Below are 24,174 nucleotides of genomic sequence, written 5' to 3'. Positions count from 1 at the left end.
GGTCAACACAGAGGAGAGTTTGGAAGCAGTCGGTCCAATACATGGCCTCAGCTGAAGCAGTGAACATCATCGAGTAGCACTAAAGTGTTATTCAAGTCTCAGATGGAAATGTACTCCTGCAAATGTTGAACACTGTACATTAAAAAAGTGTTTGTGATTGTATCTATAGACGCTTTAATAGTCAATGATAGTCATAAATATTTAAGAATTACTATGCCAAGGGATTATATGAAGACAAGTAAATCTTTTTATTCATTCAAGTAATAAAGTGAACTAATATTTCATATGTTCTAGTTCAATGTGCCACCAGCCAGGCCAATGAAGGAACCCACAGTTATGGCCAGACATTTGCTGTTTCGTCTGGGCATAAAAGTATGTACTGAAATGTGCCCTGAAGAATTTATTGATAGTTTTGGAGAGGATATATATGTGTGTCCAGGAACAGGATGTTAATACGCGTGTTAAATTCATACAGTGGACTCCAGATAAACAGGCGAATAGATTGATTGTTAGTTGACTACATGATTTGTCACCAGTCACTGCAGAAAATTACAACAGCTATTTTTCAGTGGTCGATGTAGGAACAGTTTCAACGAAAATAACCATACAGAACTTGTTGTATGAAAGGCTGATGCCATACTAAAAATACATTAGAAGAGTGCCACACGAATATAATTCATCCACAAGCCAGTTCTGGAGTACAGCTCCTCAGTCATGGAAGATGAATAGAGGAGCAGAGAACATCAACAGAAACATGAAACATGACAAGGTGGAATAGATATTCTAACCTTTATTTTTTTCCTGACAGAGCTACATTTTTTCTTTTCCTACCTTATATAATCCACATACAAAATTTACCTGAAATTGAAAAAAAAATACGAACTATATTTTTCTTATTCTCATTGTTCAACAAGAATTTATGTTCAATGGTTACCTGAGCAATACGACCTAAGCATTAACTACAGACACATTTTATTTAAGGAGATATTCAAGTCTTAATAAGACCTAGTGAGTCAATATTTCAGTCATGCTAATTAGATTCTTTTACGGGATTGTCAGAACTTAAATTCAAATCTTAATTTTCTTATGATCTATCGAGTCGACAGTCAGTGCTGTATCTTTTCTCTGATTATCTGGCGTATGAGAGGGCGAGCTCACAATGGTCTTGCACAGCCGCCATAGTGACCACATTCGGCAGTTGGTCATACCTCTTTCATCGACTCTTTTTATGTTGCATTTCCTCAATTCAATGGCGCAACTGACGAATACCTCCGTTTTTGTGACATCTTTTACCGTAAGAGATTAATAATGTCTTCTGGGACTCCTGTTATCAAGGGCGAGATTTTGTCGTCTTTCGTCACTTTTATATTCATCAAGTGGCATAAAGTCAAAACATTCTGGCTGTACGATTGTGTCATTTCTCCATGACGTTGGGTCTTGTTCTTGAATAGTTACAACCTTCCAAATCTGATAAATACTAAATAACAAATGACAGATGGGTGTGGACTTGCTGCTGATTTTCGCCAAAGGTTTGCTTCAGTTAGGCCAGGAATTTGCCCCACCTACTGAGCATCTCTTCATTGTTCAGGTACCACTTCCGGGCTATGCCGTCAAAGTAACAGAACGCATTAGCCAAAATCTTCATGTATCTCACCTATTGTATACGATAACTAACATCGCTGAGAAACACAGATGCAGGCCTCATGTGGAAGTCTTTTACTGCTGTTTCAGGATACATCAGTCTTACGCATGTATTAGGAACTATGTACGGTTTGTATTGCGGTTCCTGTCACGTAGGTGACAGCTTTTCTTTGGCCAATTGGTGTCACAATGACATAGAGGTTTAGAATGTATCTGGCATCTTCACAAAAAGTATATATTATTGAAACCAAAGGAAAGTGCAAATCCGAGGGCAGGGTCATCAGTAAAATTCAACACTTACAACTGGAAGCACGTTTATTACTGACACCAACGTGCAACCAGTACAGAACTGTCACCTGGAGGGAGACAGCTACTATTTGTACAGACTTTGACTATTCCAGAATGCCGCTATTTATACATACACTGAATATTCCAGAATATACAAACATTAGATATTTCAAGAACCTTCCAAATCTGATAAATACTAAATAACAAATGATAGATGTGAGTCATTTTTGAACTGGTAACCCCCATGAGAGCCATCAACTCTACCCACTAGGTCACACTGTATGCTGCTTGTTTCGCTGCAGTGTAACTCTCTTACAAAAGGGCTTTCTAAGACCGCTATCTGAAATTCACCTTCATGACCCTGACAAGCGGACGACTGAGCGTTAAGATTAAGGACTTTCTTGGATAAGATGCGGTATCTATCAGGATCAAAAGCACTGTGCTGTTTGATACCTTCGAAGTATGTCGTAGAAGCCTAGATCACAGTAATATACTTTTGCTTCTGGAGGAGGTCGAGAGGCAGCTACAACACACATAAAATATTAGTTCACTAATTCACACTGACACATGCCCAAATAAAACGGAAAACTATTCTTTTACTACCACCCAGTTTGGCAACACCCTCGGTGCCACTTCTTTAACTTTTTTGAGGCCATTCAGTGATAAATAGGCGCCGGTGGATTAGCCAACCCTTTCAACACACATTACAATTCGCATACGGTCAGCAAACGTTAGTGCCGGTCGTAGAGCAACCCTGCTTCTTTTGTTTTGATGGACAAGTAAATCATTCTACAGACAGCTCCAGCACGGCGAAGTGTGTTCTTTTCGCATATTATCGTCACTGTTGTCAGAGCACACTAACGAATGTGGGACAAAGGATGTGTTTCTTACACTGTGACTCATTTCAGTGCAGAGAACGTGGAATATATATTTGGTTTTGCAGGTATATGTTTCGGGGACTGCTGTCTTCTGCTAAGGTTATCCAAGCCGTTGCTCTGTATGGAAAACCAGGTCACAGCGTTATACACTGAAGTGACGGATGTCGTAGGATACCTACGAATATAGTGTCGGACCTTCTTCTGCCCAGTGTAGTGCAGCTGTGCCCGTGACATGGTGTACCGTAATCCATAAAAATTTGATCGTTGTTTGGGAACATGAAGTACGTGAACGGCTGCTGTTGGTCTCCAAATTTCAGTTCAATTATCAGCTCAACTGGACCAGAGGATCCAGTCCATCCCACGTAAACACAGCTCACATTATCATGGAGCCACCACCAGCTTGCATAGTGCCTTGTTAACAACCTGGGCCCATGGCTTTGTGGGGTATGCACCACACTCATACCCTATCATCAGCTCCTACCAACTGAAATCGAGACTCATCTGACCAGGTCACGGATTCCCAGTCGCCTTGGGTCCAACTGATATGGTCACGACCTCAGGAGAGGCACTGCTGGTGATATCGTGCTTTTAACAAAGTGTCTAGCGTCAGTCGCCTGCTGCCATTGTTCACTGACGGCAGATTTCGCCGCACTGTCCCAACGGATACGTTCGTCTTACATCCCATATTGATTTACGCGGTTATTTCAAGCAGTGCTGCTTGTCTGTTAGCACTGTCAATTCTATGCAAACGCCACTGCTCTCGATTATTACGTGAAGGCCTGAAATTGGGTATTCTCGGCACATTCTTGACACTGTTGTTCTCGGAATATTGAATGCCGTAACGATTACCGAAATGGAATGTCCCATGTGTCTAGCTCCAACTACCATTCAACACTGAAATCTGGTAATTCCTGTCACGTGGCCACAATCGCGTCAGAAACCTTCTCAAATGAATCACCTGAGTACAAATGATAGCTCCGCCAATCCACTGTCCTTTTGTACCTCGTGTACGCGGTACTTCCGTCATCTGTATATGTGGTTATCGCTATCCGATGACTTCTGTCCCCTCAGTGTATTGTGGATGTGTTAGGCGTGTCACAGAGTGTGGTATCCAGACCGCTGCAATGACATTAGGAGACACGACTGACCACGTGACGTCCTGGCCAGAGCACATACCTTTGGACTATAGAGCAGGAAGATAGTGCTATTGAGCATCAGGCAATCTAGGACTGATGAGGAACAGCATGGACTCTAGTCGATCGCCACACTGCTCCTACTGGTCAAGTGGTGTTGGCACAAACAGTTCGGCGACGCCTTTGGTTATGATGCATTCTTCCACGCATGTCAATCGAGGTCCCCACCTATACACGTTGATATTGTGTTGCCACATTGGAGTTTGGCACATAGCATGTGCAATGAGGTTTGGAATGTAGGTCTCATATGCTATGCAAGGATGACTCACGCTACTCCACAGAGGGTCATGATGGCGGGACCAATGTTTGGTGTCACGATGAGAGAGCAAGGAATCATCCAAGAGCCTTCATTTCAGGACAAATCTGCCATGGAGAGGCATCAATCTCAACAGGAAAGCGCTCCCCATCGGAGTGCGACATCCACGACTCAGGTGGTGTGAGGCTATGATGTAAACTGCTCAAAAATTACAGGGAATATCCACAATGTTATATCAAAATATTATACCACACTATATAAAATAGCACAATATCGATGTCAAATCGATATTTTAGGATTTCACGTGACGTATAACGAGAAGTCACCAGATGCAGTCACACCAGATGTTATATGTACGTCAGGACAACGTAGACGTACTTGAAAATGGAAATCTGCCGAAACAGCTGCCGTAATAATCAATAAATGTTCCAAATAGTGATACTGGAATCTTAATTACCAAGTCCTTTCGAGACATATATTTCACTGCAGGCTCAATCATCAAGAAACTAATGGCATTACGGTTATAAGCTTTGCATTGAGTCGAAGTTTGCAATTCGAAACTCTGAGGTCAATTGTTAAATTGCATTATTTTTTTCCACGAAAATGCACACTCATCAAACTCTTAAGAAGCACTTTCAAGGTACTGTAGCATCCTATAGACAGTCCTGATCTCGCTCTATAGTATTTCCATTTCCCTGGATCACTTACAGAATATTTAAGAGGCTTCAGATCCACCCACGATGAAAAGGTGAAGCAAACAGTACAAACGTGGCTTGCTGCTCGACTGAAAAACGGTTTGTTTCTGGTATTGAAAAACTTGTGCAATGATAAGTTAATTGCAATGAAAATGACAGCGACGTTAACAAATTATGTCATTAAAAGTGTTTCTTTAATGAATTATAATAATGATGTGCAGATATTTTTGACTTAACCTCGGCTGTGGCCGAGTGGTTCTAGGCGCTTCAGTCCGGAACCGCGCTGCTGCTGCGGTCGCAGGTTCGAATCCTACCTCGGGCGGGATGTGTGTGATGTCCTTAAGTTAGTTAGGTTTAAGTAGTTCTAGGTCTAGGAGACTGATGACCTCAGATGTTGCGTCCCATAGTGCTTGGAGCCATTTCAACCACTTTTGAACTTAACCTCGAATAATACCAACAACTATCTCAACTACTGAAGGGGAAACAGCTTAATGTAGGCATTGAGGTTATTGATCTGAGTAGAACTCAAGATGGTTGTCAACTTCTAATGACAATGAAAAGGTTTAAAGTAAGAAAACTGCAAACTGATTTGAGACATCACGAAAAGTAAACATACAAAAGTGATATTGTAGATGATACACCAGTACAGAAAAAAATTTAAGATTTCATAAAACGATATGTACGCGAATGTAGGAACAAAAAATAATTTTTTGTGAACAGTAGGATCATTGGAAATAAATGTTCCACAAGCACTGAAAATGACAATATTCAGGAGCCCAAGTTCATGTGCTGTAACTGAAAAGAAAAAAGTAAGGAAATGTAATGGATACAGCATGGAGAAAAATACAAACTACTCAGTGGGAGGAGAAAAATTTCACAGGGTAAGATACTCTCACTCCCAGTTTCATCACGAAAGACCAGTTCTGGAGTAACTATTACAGAAGCTAACAACAAGGTTTCTTGTGGAAAGAAATGTCTCTACCGGATCATGGTTGGCTTAGGAAAATTAAAACATGGTCAAATTTTCTTACTATTGCAACAGTGATTCACCATACAGCTCACTTTGATTCCTACTAGCACGTTATAAAATTTATTAAGAATTGTGATAGATGAATGAGGGGAAAGTACAAAATCAGTCAGTGAAAAGATTCCTGTTAGCACTTTTTGAAAGTAATTATTTAAGTAGCTACTGGTTGTAATCTAATTAAGTGAATGTCAACATCAAAACACGTTTTTATCCGATGTATGCCTCACTAATATTTTTGATAAACTGCTAACCAGAACATTACAGTGAAGATACAGTAATGTTCAGAGCGTACACTACTTTAATACTAACTTGCTAAAATATAATTCGTCATTATCTAGAACACTATAATGACAAGTCTTGGTACTTGCATTCACTAAAAGCACTTTACTGCCATCTCTGGTACCATCACTACACTTGGTTCATATACACTATGTAACCTACAACAGTAAAGGTGATACAAATTGGTAACAGAATGTACAGCATTACGAACCAACTTCGTTGGCACAAAGTATCTAATTAGGCACACAGTATCATCTATTAGAATTAGTAGAAAAATTTTCTCACTTACCAAACAGGTATTCCTGCACATACAGTCAGTTACATCCAGACCGCCCTCATTCTGAAAAGGAAGCCAAATTATTGATTAAAATTTTCTGAGAAATAATTTCCTTTCCACATCGTAAATACACATCAGATAATAATAAGGAGTGTTAAAATGCAAAGTTGCCAAATGTCGCACAACCAAAGCGGCTGAAATTTGCATATGCCTATTGCAAATAATGAGGTGAGACATCTAGGGACGCTAATGTCGTGTCGTCACGTCCCCCTACAAATTCTAGCCTGTGACCTCAGAAGACAAGGTGATGATGTTCATCGTCTCTTTAGAGGTTCGAAATACTATACTCATCGAATTCCTCGAGCACAGAAAAACCATTAACAGTGATATGTTCTGTGAGACACTCTGTATTCTACGCAAGTTTATCAAGAGCAAACGATCTGGAATGCTCACGAAGGGAGAGATTCTGCTTAGCGATAACGGGCCTCCCAATGTTTCCAATGTCCCACAAAATGTAATGATTAATTTGAAGTGGGAGCAGCTTGAGCATCCGTCCTACAGCCCGAATATGTCGCCTGCGACTTCAATGGACTTCCAGATGACTGACAACTGTCATAGGAATTCTGGGATCAGGGAACTCTTTGGCTCGTGAAACAATGGTATAATTTTGCTCAGGCCTCTGGTGACTACTTTTGAATAAAGATTTCTGTGAAACTAACAGTGTTGTTTTGCATCTTTTCCTTTGAACATCTCCCATACATTCAAATGTCACACTCAGATAAAGACAAAGCTTCTCATTATGCAAAAGAAAATATGAGGGTTGGAACATTAATAGTTATACAAAATAGACACATGTTTCAAAATTTTAATTTTCTTCAAAGTAGTCACCTGCACCTTGTATAACCCACTGCCAGAGATATGGAGGTCGTAACGGATCGCAAATTGTTTTTCAAAAATGAACAGCTTAGAGAAAGAAGTGTCGACACTTTTTGCAAGACCCGTCCATCACTTTGCAGATCAGTGATTGGGTGCATATGACGAAAGTTATAACTGATTTTTTGAACAATAGGGTTGGAGAGCGCTGTAGCACCTACAACATTCCCCAGATAGAAGGCCTTGTGACTTCAACTTGATTCCTAAGATGAAAGAAGCACTTCATGCCATTCACTTCAGAACTGTTACCGAGATTCATCGGTCAATAGACCACTCCACTCGAACTCTCAACACAATTGGTGCTGCTAAAGGAGTACTACGACTTCCATATCACTGGCAGTGAGTTATACACATTGCTGGTGATTACTTTGAAGGACAGTACATCTTCGAAACATGTACATATTTTCTACAAGTTTTAAATAAACTATTAAAGTTTCAACCCTCGTAGTCGTCTGTGTGGTTTATTTAAACCCAGTAAAAATTGACTGGGCTCCATATGGCAAGAAAATACGACCTTGGCCGGCTGATGGGTCATGAATAGTTTGCAAAAGGCAACTGAAACTGGCCGGATACAAAGCTGAGTGGATATTGAGCGTATTTGCCTTTTCTACCCATTTCCAAGCATCCCGAATTGTTCTCGCGAATTGACGTCCAGATTCACCGGTCATTCCTTTTTGTAGCTTCACTAAATCGAATGGTGACGGCATTTTTCGCCCGTACACTACCTCATGTGGAGACAAACCGGTATGTGTACGAATTTTTGCATTACGTGCGCGTACAACATGTTTCAAATACTCGTCCCACTGACGGTGACGACAACCCACGTAAAAACTCAGCATCTTCCGATTGTTCTGTGTAACCGTTCTGTCCTTCCGTTGGCCTATGGATGCAACGCGCTCGTCGTCAACCTCTTTACGTTCAACAATTTACACAGTTCCTTCATTAGATCCGAAGTTGGTCCCTTGGTCAGTAATTTTCTAATGCCTGCGCGACCATTGCTGCCTGTTGATTTGGCATAGTCACGATCTCCACATACCTCGAAAAATGATCTGTTATTGTCAGAACGAATCTGTTCCCTGATGCTGTTCGCCTGACCGGTCATAAGACGTCAGTCCCCAACATAGAGATTGGACATGTCGCTTCCGGCAATCGTTGTAGCTGTATCGGTTTCCGACTCAAATCTGTTCTCTGTGCACATTGTATACGATTCTTGAAATACTGATCACCATCTGCTTTCCTACCTTTCTACCAATACCTCTCTGCCACTCTCCTATTCGTCGCTCTACGCCTGCCCTGACCAGGTAACACGTGATCATGTGCTTCCTTTAAACCTTCATCTCTCAGTTCCGCTGGCACTGCTACCCTTTGTCCTAGCTTCGTTTCCTTGCGCAGAAGACCGTCGTACATATTAAATTGTGGCTGTGTCCGATACAATTTACAATAATTGTCCACGTTCTGTAATTCTTGCTATACTGCTAGGTCACAACCTATGACCTGCTTTTGCCACCTTTCTACTTAGTTCATCCGCATTATCGTGCTTCTTCCCAGACTTGTGCATGATCTGTCCCTATACGAAATCTTCTCCCATATAAATAACATTTAAAATATGTGATTACATATTTTACGTTAAGCATCTCCTCTGTTGTTGAGTAATTCCTCTCCGCTTCATTCAACTGCCTAGACGCACAGGCTACAGGATGTTCTTTCTCATCAATTTCCTGACTAAGAACACACCCTAATGCTTGATTCGATGCATCACATGCTAGTATAAACTCCTTTTCAAAATTTGGAAACACAAGAACTGGAAATGATGTTAACACTTCTTTGAATTTGTCAACGCTTTCTGACACGCTTCTGTCCACGCAAATTTCACACCCTTCCGTAACAATCGCATCAAGGGCTGTCCTAAATCCGTAAAATCCTTCATGAACTTTCGATTGAAATTGCCAATTCCGATGAATGACGGCACCTCCTTAACTGTTTTCGGTTCCCGAAAATCCCTTACAGCCTGTAGCAACCTCGAATCTGTTCACACTCCGTCCTTACTGATAATATGACCCAAATGTTTTACTTATTGTAATGCCAAATGACACATATCCGGGCTCAACGTCAAACGAGCTGCTCTTAACCTCATAAAGACTTCCCTTAACCACTCCCTCTGCTGCTCCATACTATGTACTTGAAAACACTATAATGTCATCCAAATAGACAAGACTCTGCTGGGGTCTGAAACCCCTCAATACACAGTCTATCAACCTCTGAAACGTTGCCGGAGCGTTTTTCAAACCGAATGGCATTCTGATGTACTGTTGATGGGCTCCTGGAGTAGGCAAAGCAGTTTTTGGACGGTCCTCCGTAGCCACCTCCAACTGATGATAACCACTTGTGAAATCCATCGTAGAAAAGTACTGGCACTGTCCTAATTGATCCAAAGTCTCCAGTATGTTTGGAACGGGATATTCGTTCGTTACTGTCTTATTATTTAGGTATCGTAAGTTACAACTGAACCTGTATTTCTTAGTTCCATCCATAGATCTTTTAGGCACAACAACAGATCCCCGCTCCCCAGCAACTACGTATTACTATGCTCTATAACACCATCCGCAAGCTGCTGATCAATGAAATCCTCCACAATCGGCTGCAAATACCTCTGTATTCTGTATGGTTTACGGTAAACCGGTGCTTCATTCCCTGTTGGTACCCTACGTTGAACTAATGGAGTTGCTGGCAACGGCCCTTGCGGAAAGAACAAATCCTTAAATTCCCACAATAATTCTTCCATGTGCTCTCTTTCTCCTTCTTTCAAATGCTTAATTTCGTCACACGATGCAGTTCTATCGGCAGTTAGTGGTTGATCGCTTCGCCTACCTCTCGAACACCACTCTTCGTCATCTGGCACATCCAAATTTGCTACTAAAACTCCTTTTCTCAAATTCGCGTCTACAGAACTAAAATTATCCACGTTCTCGGGAGCTACGCGCCCTTCGTTCCCCTCTTGTACGCGTAATATACTACGTATCACAAAACAACCTAATGGATCCAAAAATTCGTTATCCTCCAGTAGTCCAATAACACGCACTGTACCCACAGGTAGGTTCGATTCCACACTTACACAAAGTGACTGCCACCAGACACACATTCATGCGAATTAAGCCTTAATGCTAATGTACGCGGTTCAGTTGGTTTGTTCATTACGTTGCACGCCCCTCGCGACAGCTCTGTATCGACAACAGTTTCCCCTAGCTGAAATAACATTCCACCAAGTTTCACAGTTCGTTGTCCAAGTTCAATTTTGGCATGATGTTAATGCAAGAAATCTACTCCTAGGATTATGTCGTAGCCCTTGCTTACCCATGGTACTACCTCCATGCATGCTTCAAATCGGACTTTTCCTATGTGAAAGTCAACTGTTATTGACCCCAAAGGTGGTCCCACTCAACGCAACCTATAACGTGGTGGGTCTAACTTCCTTCGTCCCATTAAAGTCTTAGTAGCTACTGACACTTGCGCCCCTGTGTCTAACAAAAACTTGAAATTTTTAGTTCATATGGATCCCACCACTGAACATTCCACCTCTGCATACGTATTTGTAGCATTGAAATTAAACGGGAGCTCCCTTAGGTGGGTCTTGGGCCCTCTCTGCCGTTTAACGATTGTCCACCTATACTAACTCCACTTCTCCGTCCTCGACGCTGCTGATTTCCACCGCTTCCTCTATTCCTCGGTGACTGGGTATATTGCCTCTGCACGTGTCCCGTACGACCACACTTATAACATTTAATACCTGCTGTAAACACTGTTTGTCTATCACGTACCTCCATTGCCACGTCTATTTCCTCATATTGGGATCCCAGCTGAATGGCCGATTACAAACCTGTCGGAGTCCCTTCACGCACATTCCGCGATATATTAGTCGGTAACCCTTTGCTCGGCCTCCTGCAACAGAACACCGTTCACTTCGTCGCTCTGACCCAACTGTTCCCAAATTTCTCTGCCATCTCCCCCTGTCTCTCCGTCATTGCGCTCAAGCTCTCCCTAAAGTACCGAACGCTTTTCTGTTTCTTGTAACTTTGTAAAATCCCATCCTTCAACTGCTTAAACTGTCCTGCTTTCCGTAAGGCCTCATAACACCTTACATATGTCTTCACTTCACCCGCTAGTCTAATCCTGGATACATGTAACAACTGTTCATCCGACCAACCATTCGTCACATCTGAAGTTTCCAAGTCCTCCACAAACGAACGCACATCTTCAGATGCCTTGCCAGAAAATGGAATAATGAAACTCGCAGTAGCTGGATCAATCTCCTGCTGCGGAACTGTAGGCAAAAACGACTGATCCAATACAGTTTGCCGCTCACTTCTTGCTGTTAATTCACTTCTCAACTGCACACTGTGCGCTGCCAATTGTGCTACCTTTTCCAACAAAAGCTGTGCCGCTTCTGGTTCTGACACACCTAGCGTCTCTGACCCTGCCATTGTGTTGCTTTCGTTCCCAGTTAGTCACGAAACAAAACATTTAAGTACAAGAATAACCTGACTTCCTACAGCTCCATATCATCATACTCAGTATCATCATAAACCAATAAAAAAGTAATCAAATGCCACGAAAAGCAACATCTTACTGCCCCAAACACACTAACACTTATTCTGACAAAAAAACACTATGCTCACGCAAAACATCTACAATGGCCTATCATGAGCAATACTCAAAAACACAAAAAAGAAAGAAAACGTCCAACACTCAAAAGAAAACTGGTCAAAACTCTCATCTTGTGACTACAATGCAGGCGGTGAGCTCGAACGTTGTACTGTACAGACGATGTCCGCTATTCTGACACCAAATGTAGTGGCAGCTTCTGACATAGAATGTAACAGTAACACCAAATGTAGCGGGAAGAGGTAGAAGGCACCATATTAAGAATCGTCTGAGGTTTCCAAATGATTTATTGTTTCCAACTACAGTGCCGCATTCCCCTCGGTCGGCATCACTGGGTCCCAAAATGCTGAGGACACCACTTCAGCGTCTGCAAAACGGCTTGGCACGGAATGGCTGCCTCAGTAACCCGTACAACGTCGTGCGGTGTGTCGGCCTTGTTCTGCCACGGAGTTGTGGCGACGTCAGGATGCAGATGCGTCTGCAGTCGACTCAGCGGTCTTTGTCCCTACCGCCCAGGAGAGCTGTAAGGCGGCCGGCGATGTGCTTCCTCGCCGGCGTGGCTAAGATTGTGCCGACAACAAGCACCTGCGATCCAGCGTCCGAATCTGCGGCCCTTGCCTTGGGATTCCTCCGGCGTGTGTTGGGAGCAGAGGCAACAAGTACGCTGTTGCGAGCCGTGATGTGGCCCGCCGCTGGCTGGCTGTGGACCGTGTTCGCCTGGAGGGTCGAACCAGTGACCTGTCGTGGACTGCAGCGCTGGCGCCCAATCTGCTGCTGCTTGTAGCCAGTGGTCTGACACGCCCCGCCATCCAGGAGAGCTGCCACACTTGAATGCTTTGGTAGTAAACCAGCACCTGTTTATATGCGGCTGTTTGCCTCTGTTTCACTAAACGCGCCGCTCCGTGTCACGTGTTCATAACACTTAGGCTGGCCAGTGGGCCTTTCTGCCTGTGACTTGCGCCATACATACCGCTGTGTGTACTTTTTCCAGCGTTTCTACGCGCCTGTAGCCTCTATTTTACTTCGCAACTGCTGGTGAGCAACTCACTGTAAACAGGCCCGCACCTGGCTATAACTTACGCACTCAGAAATATTGCACCGAAACTGACTGTTCCTATCCCAAACGGTAGTTCCGCGACACAGATAATGCTGTCATTTACCGTCATGTAACATCACCAGATGATCAAAATGAATTGGAAAATGATTTAGACAAAATATCTGTATGGCGCAAAAAGTGGCAATGGACTCTAAATCATGAAAAGTTGATTCATCCGCATTAGCGCTAAACATAATCCGCAATATTTCAGTAACCCAATATATCACATAAATCTAAAGGCCACAAACTAAATACTTATGGATTACAGTTACGAATGACTTAATTGGAACGAGAACATAGATAATTTTATGAGGAAAGCAAATCAAAGACTGAGAGTGGTACAACACATAAGAAATTGTAACAGGTTTACTAAAGAGAAAGTTAACACCATGCTTGTCCGTCGTCTCCTAGAGTATTGCTCTCCAGTGTTGGATCCCCATCAGATAGGATTGACAGAGAACATTGAAAGAGTTCAAAGAAGGCAGCTCATTTTGTATTACTGCGAAGTGGGGAAGAGAAGTCCATAGGTATAATACACGAACAGGGATGGCAGTCATTAAAACAAAGACGTTTTTCGCTACGGCCGGACCTTCTCCTGAAATTTCAATCACCAACTTTCTTATGAGAGTGTGAAAATATTTTGTTAGTGCCCAACTACATAGGGAGAAATGATCATCATAATAAAATAAATCAGAGCTCGCATGGAAAGATTAAATGTTGGTTTTTCTCACGCGCTGTTCGAGATTAGAACGGTTGGGAAGTAGCTTAAGACCTCTTCCAGGATTGCTATTTCTGCAAGTTTCGCAGAAGAGCTTCTGTAAAGTTTGGAAGGTAGGAGGCGAGGTACTGCCAGAATTGAAGCTATGAGGACGGTCGTGAGCCGTGCTTGGGTAGCTCAGATGGTAGAGCACTTGCCCGCGAAAGGCAAAGTTCCCGAGTTCGAGTCTCGCTCCGGCCCACAGTTTTAATCTGCCAGGAAGTTTCATGTTAGCGCACACTACGCTGCAGAGTGAAAATCTCGTTCTGGACCTATTGTATATTCTGGATCACAAAACACCCCAGCAGTACTCAAGGATGGGCCCCTAATGAGAGGGTCCGCTCTACGGGGAGGGGGAGTAGGTCGAACCGTGCCATCACTCTGGGTGGAAAGTTTTTGGTGGCGACAAAATCTTAAATTTTACAATGGCCTCAGAAGGATGAACTAAATAAGACAACGAAAGTTTTTCGTAAATGAAGAAGTGTGAGAAGTTGGAAATACAAATCATACACAAAATCTGGAAGTTAGACTTGGAATTGCATGCACGTCTTTCAAAACAGCAACGATTGCAAGTGGCAATGTTGCCAACTCAGTTTCAACCATATGTCTACACATCATTTCAAATGTACCTATGAGGGCTTCAAAGCCCAGACAGAAGCGAAAAACTTTGTAATAAAGAAATAAAGATAAGCGTCAGCATACGATAATTTAACAGATACAGCAACCTTAAACATCTATAGCAGTACTACTGAGAAAAATACTTCGTAATAAATAAATAAAAATTAAGTAAAATATGCACTGCCCATCATGTCACATACTCTTTTGAATCGAGACACTGTGATTAAGTCACTTTTACGGGTGGAAAGATGCACGGCTTACACCCCCAACCATCCCTCTCCTTTGGATCTGCCATTAACATACTGCTCTTCTAGGTGTGTTCCTCTAAAACTTTTTCTACTTTGTCCCTAACTTATTTTAAGTTTTCCCTCATTCCCTGTCCTTTCTTGGTATTGTAGCCATAATTTATAGATATTAATATAGGATCATACAGAAGAAATCTACCAAACCTTATTTTAGAGTTGAAGCAACTAAACTGCACTGCATGAACAGTTTATCCAGTTTCGTTGTATTTCACACAGTTTGCATTTCAACATCTTTATTAAAGATTTAACTGCTACTTTTCACTACAATAAATGACAGTGCTTTCAAAGCTGCTTGTTTTGAGCCATGAATCATGGTCGTCGCAAGTAGGAAGCAATTGTATTCTCGGTATCCGACAATAGGCATTATTCCTTTATGTACAATGAATACATACATACATACATACATTAATCCTTGTTCCATAGATCACGAATACGACATTTCGTAATGATGTGGAACATGTCAGTTTAACGTAAGTTTATTTAACACAAAATAATTAGTACTTTTTTTTTACAGTTACTACTTCATAGGTAAGAATTCATCTATTGAGCAGAAAGCGTTGCTATTCAGAAATTCTTTTAATTCGCTTTTAAATATTGGTTGGCTATCTGTGACACTTTTAATACTATTTGACAGATGTCCAAAGATTTTTGTGCCAGCATGATTCACCCCTTTCTGAGCCAAAGTGAGATTTAATCCACATTAAATAGTCACTGGTGATTTATACACTATTTCTCAGCGAATAAGGAATTAATATGTGTGCGTGTGTGAGTGTGTGTGAATTGCTAAGGGCCAAACTGTTGAGGTCATCGGTCCCTAGACTTATACACTACTTAAATTAACCTAAACTAACTTATGCTAAGAACAACACAGTCACCCATGCGCGAGGGAGGACTCGAACCTCCAGCGAAAGGGGCCGCGCACTCCGCGAAATTGCGCCTTAAACCTCGCGGAAACTCCACGCGGCGATTAATATGTAAGTCACTCACTGTCCATTATCTTCCACTTTGAACCGCAGATGTACTGTCAATGCAGTACTTCGCTGTGTTTGTTGCTACAGGTCTCGCGCTACAATTGTTGTCTCCAGTACTTTGAAACTCATGAAAGAGTGCGGCTTACGCCAATGTTGTTGTTTGTTGTTGTTGTGGTCTTCAGTCCTGAGACAGGTTTGATGCAGCTCTCCATGCTACTCTATCCTGTGCAAGCTTCTTCATCTCCCGGTACCTACTGCAGCCTACACCCTTCTGAATCTGCTTAGTGTATTCATCTCTTGGTCTCCCTCTACGATTTTCACCCTCCACGCTGCCCTTAACACTAAATTGGCGATCCCTTGATGCCTCAGAACATGTCCTACCAACCGATCCCTTCTTCTAGGCAAGTTGTGCCACAAATTTCTCCTCTCCCCAATTCTATTCAATACCTCCTCATTAGTTGTGTGATCTACCCATCTAATCTTCAGCATTCTTCTGTAGCACCACATTTCGAATGCTTCTATTCTCTTCTTGTCTAAACTATTTATCATCCATGTTTCACTTCCATACATGGCTACACTCCATACAAATACTTTGAGAAACGACTTCCTGCCACTTAAATCAATACTCGATGTTAACAAATTTCTCTTCTTCAGAAACGCTTTCGTTGCCATTGCCAGTCTACATTTTATATCCTCTCTACTTCGAACATCATCGGTTATTTTGCTCCCCAAATAGCAAAACTCCTTTACTACTTTAAGTGTCTCATTTCCTCAGCATCACCCGACTTACTTCGACTACATTCCTTTATCCTCGTTTTGCTTTTGTTGATGTTCATCTTATACCCTCCTTTCAAGACACTGTCCATTCCGTTCAACTGCTCTTCCAAGTCCTTTGCTGTCTCTGACGGAATTACAGTGTCATCGGCGAAACTCAAAGTTTTTATTTCTTCTCCATGGATTTTAATACCTACTCCGAACTTTTCTTTTGTTTCCTTTACTGCTTACTCAATATACAGATTGAATAGCATCGGGGAGAGGCTACATCCCTGCGCCAAATGTATGTCTAATACTTCGAATCGTGCTAACGCAATCGGCGACAGTGGAAAATGTAGAAAGAAATTTTTCTAAGTTTGAAATGACTAAATAGTACCTGATGTCTACAATGGGCCACGCACGACTGTGTAGCCTGACAATGTTGTCGACTGCACATGAGCTAGCTGAATGTTTGGATGCCAAAGTAAAAAAAAAAAAAAAAAAAAAAAAAAAAAAAAAAAAAAAAAAAAAAAAAAAAAAAAAACCTTATTATAAGGCAGGCGTACAAACAGCTCCACTTTGGTCAGGGAAGAAGAGAAACTGAACAAATTTTAGTTATATGCCCTGCGAGGGATATAATTTAGTTCTGATGGACATATTTAATTTTACAGTTATAACTCAAGGAGTATTACAGTGAAAACTGCTCATCTCTGTTTCACTGACTTGTGTCCCACACTTGACTGTGGGTTTAAAGGCGTAATCATGCCAAAAAAAAGTAAATGTAACTGTGATATGTGAAAGAAAAACGTCGTCGTTGAAAGACATAGTGGAAAAGTTCGACTATATCACAAAACGCCAGGAGCAGGTGCCAAAGGGTCCGGCAAAATCACTGGAACTGGCCCTACTGATAAGATAACACTGTAACTGGTAAGTAGTGAATATCAAGGGTGCGTTCTGGCTGTGATAACGATCTTACCTCAAAGTCACTGATAAGAACTTCCAGTGACAGCATACAATTGTGCGAGTTACATCCAAGAGCACCCAGGAGAATCCTGCTCTACCAGTACACCTGTGGCCATTGGACTTGTTATATTCAAGTTCATGACGTAACTTGATACCAGTTACATGGTGATATAAAATTGGTGGGAAACATCTGTCCTCATCCACCAATGGGAACACATTAAAATGTGGTAAGGCCTTACCATCCCCCAGGAGCAATATGATTCTAGCTTTCCCTCTCTCTTCTCATCTTTTATTGCGAGTCCAGTTCCAATGGCCGTACACTGAATGCAGAAGACGGACAGCAGTCATTCCATATTTGGTGATAATCTCATGGACCAGAAACACACACACACACACACACACACACACACACACATACACACATAGTCCAATGTCACTGGAAAATCCAAAACCCTCGCCCAGAGCACACTGAACAAGATGGCACAACAAGTGGAACAATACACAGCCAGTGAAACAGCGTGTGTTAGGAGCCTCCACTCAGCTGCTCTATTGAAGCATGAAAACACAGCTATAAAAATTAAGTACACACATTGACGTACATAGTGTCCCCCCCCCTTCCCCCATCAACCATTTCACGAAGTCTACTCACAATCTGCATATACTTCAACGTATTTTTCGAAAACTAGTTCTGTAACCTAAAAAATTCTAGTCAAAGATAAAAATTGTGTACCTTTGTTTACAACACAACATAATATAGTGACTTTAGGGCTATTTTGGTTCTAAAATTTGGAAAATTTTGAAAAATTGTTAGGTATTATAAGCATACATTATTTATATGTTATTTAACAGAGAATTAATGAATCCATTGAAGATGGACAAATTGCTCCAAAACATGTTTGGGTACTAAAATAATAACATCAGTGTTTGCTCAAGGCAGAACCACATTTCCTTATTACGTATTAAGAAGCAAATGTGTTCAAGGAAAGAGCTTCAACCACAAATTAATTGTAATAACAAATTAAATTTATTGTTTTTCCAATCAGATGAGTTTTTCCATTCAATGTATGTGTTCTGTATGGAGAGGAACAGAGTGTGTGTAATCCTCACAAATAATAAATTAATTTTATTATTATTATTCCAATCATACGAAATTTGTCACTTAAAATACCAGCAAAGATTAGTCATGCCCCCCTCCCCTTGGTAAAATAAGAAAACAGATGAGTAAGCCCGTAATTAATTGCCATTTCGTATCAATTTGTTGAAATGTTTTCTGATTGTTTCTCAATACTGGCAACCCTGTCCTAAATGCAATGTTAACAATTACAGCAGAACATTAATTTAACAACAAATACCGGTACGCTCCTGCAAAGTCTTTAAATGTTAAAGGACTATCACTGCACGACACACTGAGGTGACAAAATTCATGGGTAGACGATATGCACACAATCAGATGGCAGTAGTATCGCGTACTCAAAGTAGAAAAGAGCAGTGCATTGGCAGAGCTGTCATTTACTCTGGTGGTACGTGAAAAGGTTTCCAAAGTGATTGTGGCCACACGAAGGGAATTAACGGACTTTGAACGCGGAGTGGCAGTTTGAGATAGACAAACAGGACAACCTATTTCGAAAATCGTGAAGGAATTCAATAGTCTGAGATCCACAGTTTCCAGAGTGTGCTGAGAATACAGAATCAAATGAGGGGCGTATGACCAACATTTCTGTTAGGACAGAGCAGCGAAATTAAGAGTTAATGAGCTATCGCAGCAAAGGACCGACGCGGGTGCTTTTGCTAAAAGCACAACATCGCCTGCAGCTCCTCTCCCGGTCTCTTGAGTATATCAATTGGACCATAGACGACTGGAAAACTATGACCTTGTCCGATGACACCCGGTTTCAGTTGGTAAGAGCTGGTGGTAGGTTTCGAGTGTGGTACAGACCCCACTAAGCCATAGACTGAAGATGTCAACAACGCAATGTGCAAGCTGGTGGTAGCTCCATAATATTGCGGACTGTGTTTAAATTTAGTGGACTGGGTCCTCGGGAGCAAGTGGACTAATCATTGACTGAAAATGGCTATGTTAGGCAACTTGGAGACCATTTGCAGCCATTCATGGAGTTCATGTTACCAAACAACGATGGAATTTTTATGGATGACTGTGTGCCATGTTGCCAGGCACAGCTGTTTGCGATTGGTTTGAAGAGCATTCTGGATAGTTCTAAAGTATGATTAGGCCACACAGATCTCCCGACACGAGTCCCCTCGAACATTTATGGGACACAATCGAGAGGTCAGTTCGTGAACTGCAATGACCACACTTTCGTAGTTATTGACAACTATAGTGGCAGCATGGTTCAGCATTTCTGCACGGGATTTCCAACGATTTGTTGAGTACATTCCACGTCGAGTTGCTGCATTAAGCTGGACAAAAGGAGGTCCGATACGATTTTAAGTGGTATCCCATTACTTTTGTCACCACTAGATAAACAAATAAACTCTTGCTAAATCAACCCTGCACTGCTAGTGTGTGTGACACAGTAGTGTATATACACAGCTCAACATAAGTTTGCAATATCATACAGTTTACTGCAATGAGTTTTTATAGTACACGCACTGAGGTTTGTACAATACCTTATCAACAAGATAAACACAATTCCTTCAGAAAACAAGAACGATTTTGGTTAGTTACAAAAAATCATTACAAAACACAGCAAATTCGCTCCTAAGCATACATCTTGAAAACAAAAACAGTGAAAATCTTTATCTGATGATTACTAGTCTCTTGTAGTATGTCCTTACTACGTATGGATTAGTTCTTCCACTCTGCAGTCTGCAAGGCATGCTCTGGATGAGACCATCGGGTTTAGCTTGGGGTGTGAGGTCCCTCTCATAAATAGCAGCTTGAACGAGCTTCTGAAGACCGTAAGGTGGATTGGGACGCTGTGCAATGGCCGCCTTCAACAGGTCCCATGCATGCTCACTTACAGGCTGGGAACCATGCTGGCCATTGCATTCGAGTGATGTTGCATCTTTGAAGATACCGCGATACTGCTAGAGTACGGTGTGGTCTTGCATTGTCATCGACTAGGATGAAGTTCTCACTGACTTCACGTCTGTAGGGCTTTACAACCGTTTATAGGACCACTTAGAGGTATAGGGGACCAGTCAAGTTGGAGTATATGTGAATTACAGGGGTCCGCCGTTCATCATTATTGTCGCCCAGAACATTACACTTCCACCTGCAAACGGATGGACTTCTTGAACGTATCGGCGTTCCTGGCGTTGCCTAGCCTTTCTCCAAACCCTGACACGTCTAGTGTCCACTCGCAAAATAATTCTGGTCTCATCAGAAAACATGACATTACTCCATTCTGTGATGGTCCAGTGTTGATCTGATAGAGCCCAGGTCATTTGATTGGGTCGGTTCCGTTAGTTTAGCGCAAAATTTCGTATTGGTGTTCTGGAATAAAGACCAACCAAATGCAGTCTTCTATATGAATCTCTGTTGCCCGGGTAAAATCATTTCCAATATTTCTGGCACTTGATTTGGTCACCTGTGAGACGACAGTATCAGGAAACGATCTTGCACTGGTGTTGCCGTACGAGGACGACCACCGTAAGGTCTATTGTTCACATTTCCCATATCTCTGTACCTACTCCTCACCTTTGACACACCATTTTGAGTGACATGCAACCGATCGTCTACATCTTGCTGGATGTGATATGCCAAAACTGAAGCCACTATCCTGACTCCATCAAAGTGTTGTTGGCCTCTACATGACACGTCACTGCAGCACTGATCACAAACTAAATGAAGTAGTGGTTGATACTGGACTGCTCGCGGTGTACCACCGTGGCAGTAGTATGTTCACATGACTGAAAAACGGCCACAAAGCACGCCAATAGTGTACACCAGCCCTCACTGGATAATGCATGAAATGCCTAGATCAACGAGACCTCTAGTATCATACACTACATTTTACGATAGTACCCCAATTTTTGTCAAGCAGTGTATTAAAACCAGCATGTTCTCCTGTTAATAGACATAATGACATCACAGAAAAGCTCGGTAAATATTATCAGAATGTATGACAGAAGACACTAATGCGTGACATCACAGCGAAATTCTGTAATCACACACTGCTACAGATACACACCTAGATTATTTTAGATCATTTAACATTACTTCATAGTTGACTTCTGTCACTTGCTGCTACGGCGTTGTCACATCAGCTGCCAGCTACCGTTCGGTTACAGGTAACACACAAACACGGCAAATCACTTCACAAATGCTGTTAATGTGTAACGCTGAGCTATGTTTACAGTGGCCACCGCAAGGTATGTCAGAAATGAGAGATGCTCTGTCTACAGATGATTTTAACTGAGCGATGATTGAACTGCGGCAAGAGATACGTTTTGTAGCCCTGAATTTAAACTCATATCCTAAGCTAACCACAACCTAGTGATGGATAATGTATCTGAGAAAGCTGTGATCAACAATCTATGGCAGAACTAAAATTGTGATCGCCATTTTCATGGCTATGAAAGCTAATCTCTACGACCAAACTCAAGACAGGAAAAGTTAAGTTTCAGTGTTAAAAGAAAACTAATTTCTAGCTATCATTGGGTACCTGAAACTATCCTCTCTCTGGCTACAGAGCTGTTGCATTACCACAGCCGATGAGCAGTACTCGTTGGCCCTTGGGTGCAAATTATAGGTGACACAGGCAGATTCCAAACGAATGCAGAATGATCAGTAGAAAACTAAGAGCAAATAAACAGGTCAATACCACGAAGAAAATGAAATGGCAAAGAGTCAGAAATAAAAAAAAACATCTAAACATACCGTATTAACTGAATAAAAATCGTAAATCAAACTTCATTATTTTCATCATGGCAGCGACAACACTAAAAAAATGGTTCAAATGGCTCTGAGCACTATGGGACTCAACTGGTGAGGTCATTAGTCCCCTAGATCTTAGAACTAGTGAAACCTAACTAACCTAAGGACATCACAAACATCCATGCCCGAGGCAGGATTCGAACCTGCGACCGTAGCGGTCTTGCGGTTCCAGACTGCAGCGCCTTCAACCGCACGGCCACTTCGGCCGGCGACAACACTAAATCAAGCTATTTTGAATACATTAACAAATTAAAAAAAATTGCAGAAATTCATGAGATTCGAATGTATGACCTCCAGCATGGCAGGTTAATGCACTAACCATTGAGAAAAAGTGCAGTATTGAGTCACAGTGATGTATGTTTGACTATCATCTCCCAGTCGCAATGGCGAACTGCAGCCTTAAAAATTCAGTTTCGTGCAATGTCATGCGAAGTTAATCTAATGTAACCAAATCTCTGTGATTATGTTAACCACGCAGGTGACACTGAATCGAGTTTGTTCAGAAGTATCAGTAGTGTTTAGTTAGTGCTGTGTATGAAATGTGTAACATCGTTATGTGTGTGTGTGTGTGTGTGTGTGTGTGTGTGTGTGTGTGTGGTTACTATGCATGAGGAAATACGAAATAAAAGCGCCAGCCTCGTGATCCTGGATCCAACACATCAAGAAAGAATGCCAGACAAGGAATTGGAAATGAAATGACCGATTATTGTGGTAGTTTGGCAATGGTGAACGGTTTTGGCGTGACACTGAGAGCTCTGATTGGAGGAAACCAGTTTCAATGCATGAAGTGTCAACTATCAAGTAATTTGAATCAGACTTTAGGTTGCTGCCCCTACCTTTGCTGGATAATGCGTGTCGAATGCACCAAGGATAATGCATGTAGGGAATTACACTCCTCAAGGAGTCGTGGCAGCCACTGCCACAGCCTCTGAACTGTGGCTGCAGCAACAAAACCAAATCAGTCAGCGAATATAACGCCAGCGCATCGCACCCCAGCAGTAGTAGGAAAAATTGCGTTATTCGAACAATGTAGGCCTATCTGTAATGGTTTCCGATGTGAAAAGACCTGGTTGATGGCAGAAAAGACACTGTTACTAAATTAGGGATTCATGGAGTACCATGCAGCTCAGCAAACCTGCTCTAACTAACTGGCACCTACGAATTCACCAGTAGAGATCTGTGGAAAGCTTCGCAGATAAGTGTTGTTAACAGTTTAAGCGCTCTCCCCTTCCAGTTTCTCACTGGACCAATGAGAAACGAGCTCCCCTCCCTTCTCCAACTGTCCCACTTTGAATACTAAAGCTCATGAATGGGCTATATCGTGTTTTGTCAACCAGAGTCCTCAGGCCAAATAAAAAGAAAAGTATTTACAATTAACCATTCATAACAAGATATTTAAACACACAAACTCTCAGTAAATAGCAAATCTACATCACTACTATATTACCGTTAATGTGTAACATCATAGTGTATGTTAAAGAAAACTAGAATTTCTCTAATTTAACAATGTCAGAAAGTTTTCTGTACAAACTACAATGTATGACCCCACACTAAGATTCCAGTTACATACAAGGCACTTGAATGTATAATAAATCACATAATGCATTCTTTAACAAAAAATACCCACTTGGTCGGCCGGTGTGGCCGAGCAGTTCTAGGCGCTTTAGTCTGGAACCGCGCGACCG

The 24,174-nt window shown here is 41.8% G+C and overlaps 1 protein-coding gene across 1 annotated transcript in view; it reads right to left on the bottom strand.

Moving 5' to 3' along the window:
• LOC124722460 overlaps positions 1-24,174 on the bottom strand; it is a 140,418-nt gene that overhangs the window by 5,032 nt on the left and 111,212 nt on the right. The window contains exon 6 of the mRNA XM_047247618.1: positions 6,547-6,597. Coding sequence (XP_047103574.1) covers positions 6,547-6,597 — 51 coding nt within the window. The remainder of the gene's footprint in view (positions 1-6,546; positions 6,598-24,174) is intronic.

The sequence above is a fragment of the Schistocerca piceifrons genome, chromosome X, assembly GCF_021461385.2.
Source record: "Schistocerca piceifrons isolate TAMUIC-IGC-003096 chromosome X, iqSchPice1.1, whole genome shotgun sequence".
Taxonomy (NCBI): domain Eukaryota; kingdom Metazoa; phylum Arthropoda; class Insecta; order Orthoptera; family Acrididae; genus Schistocerca; species Schistocerca piceifrons.
The sequence above is the reverse complement of the archived record's forward strand: the minus strand, read 5'-3'. Positions and strand labels throughout refer to the sequence as shown.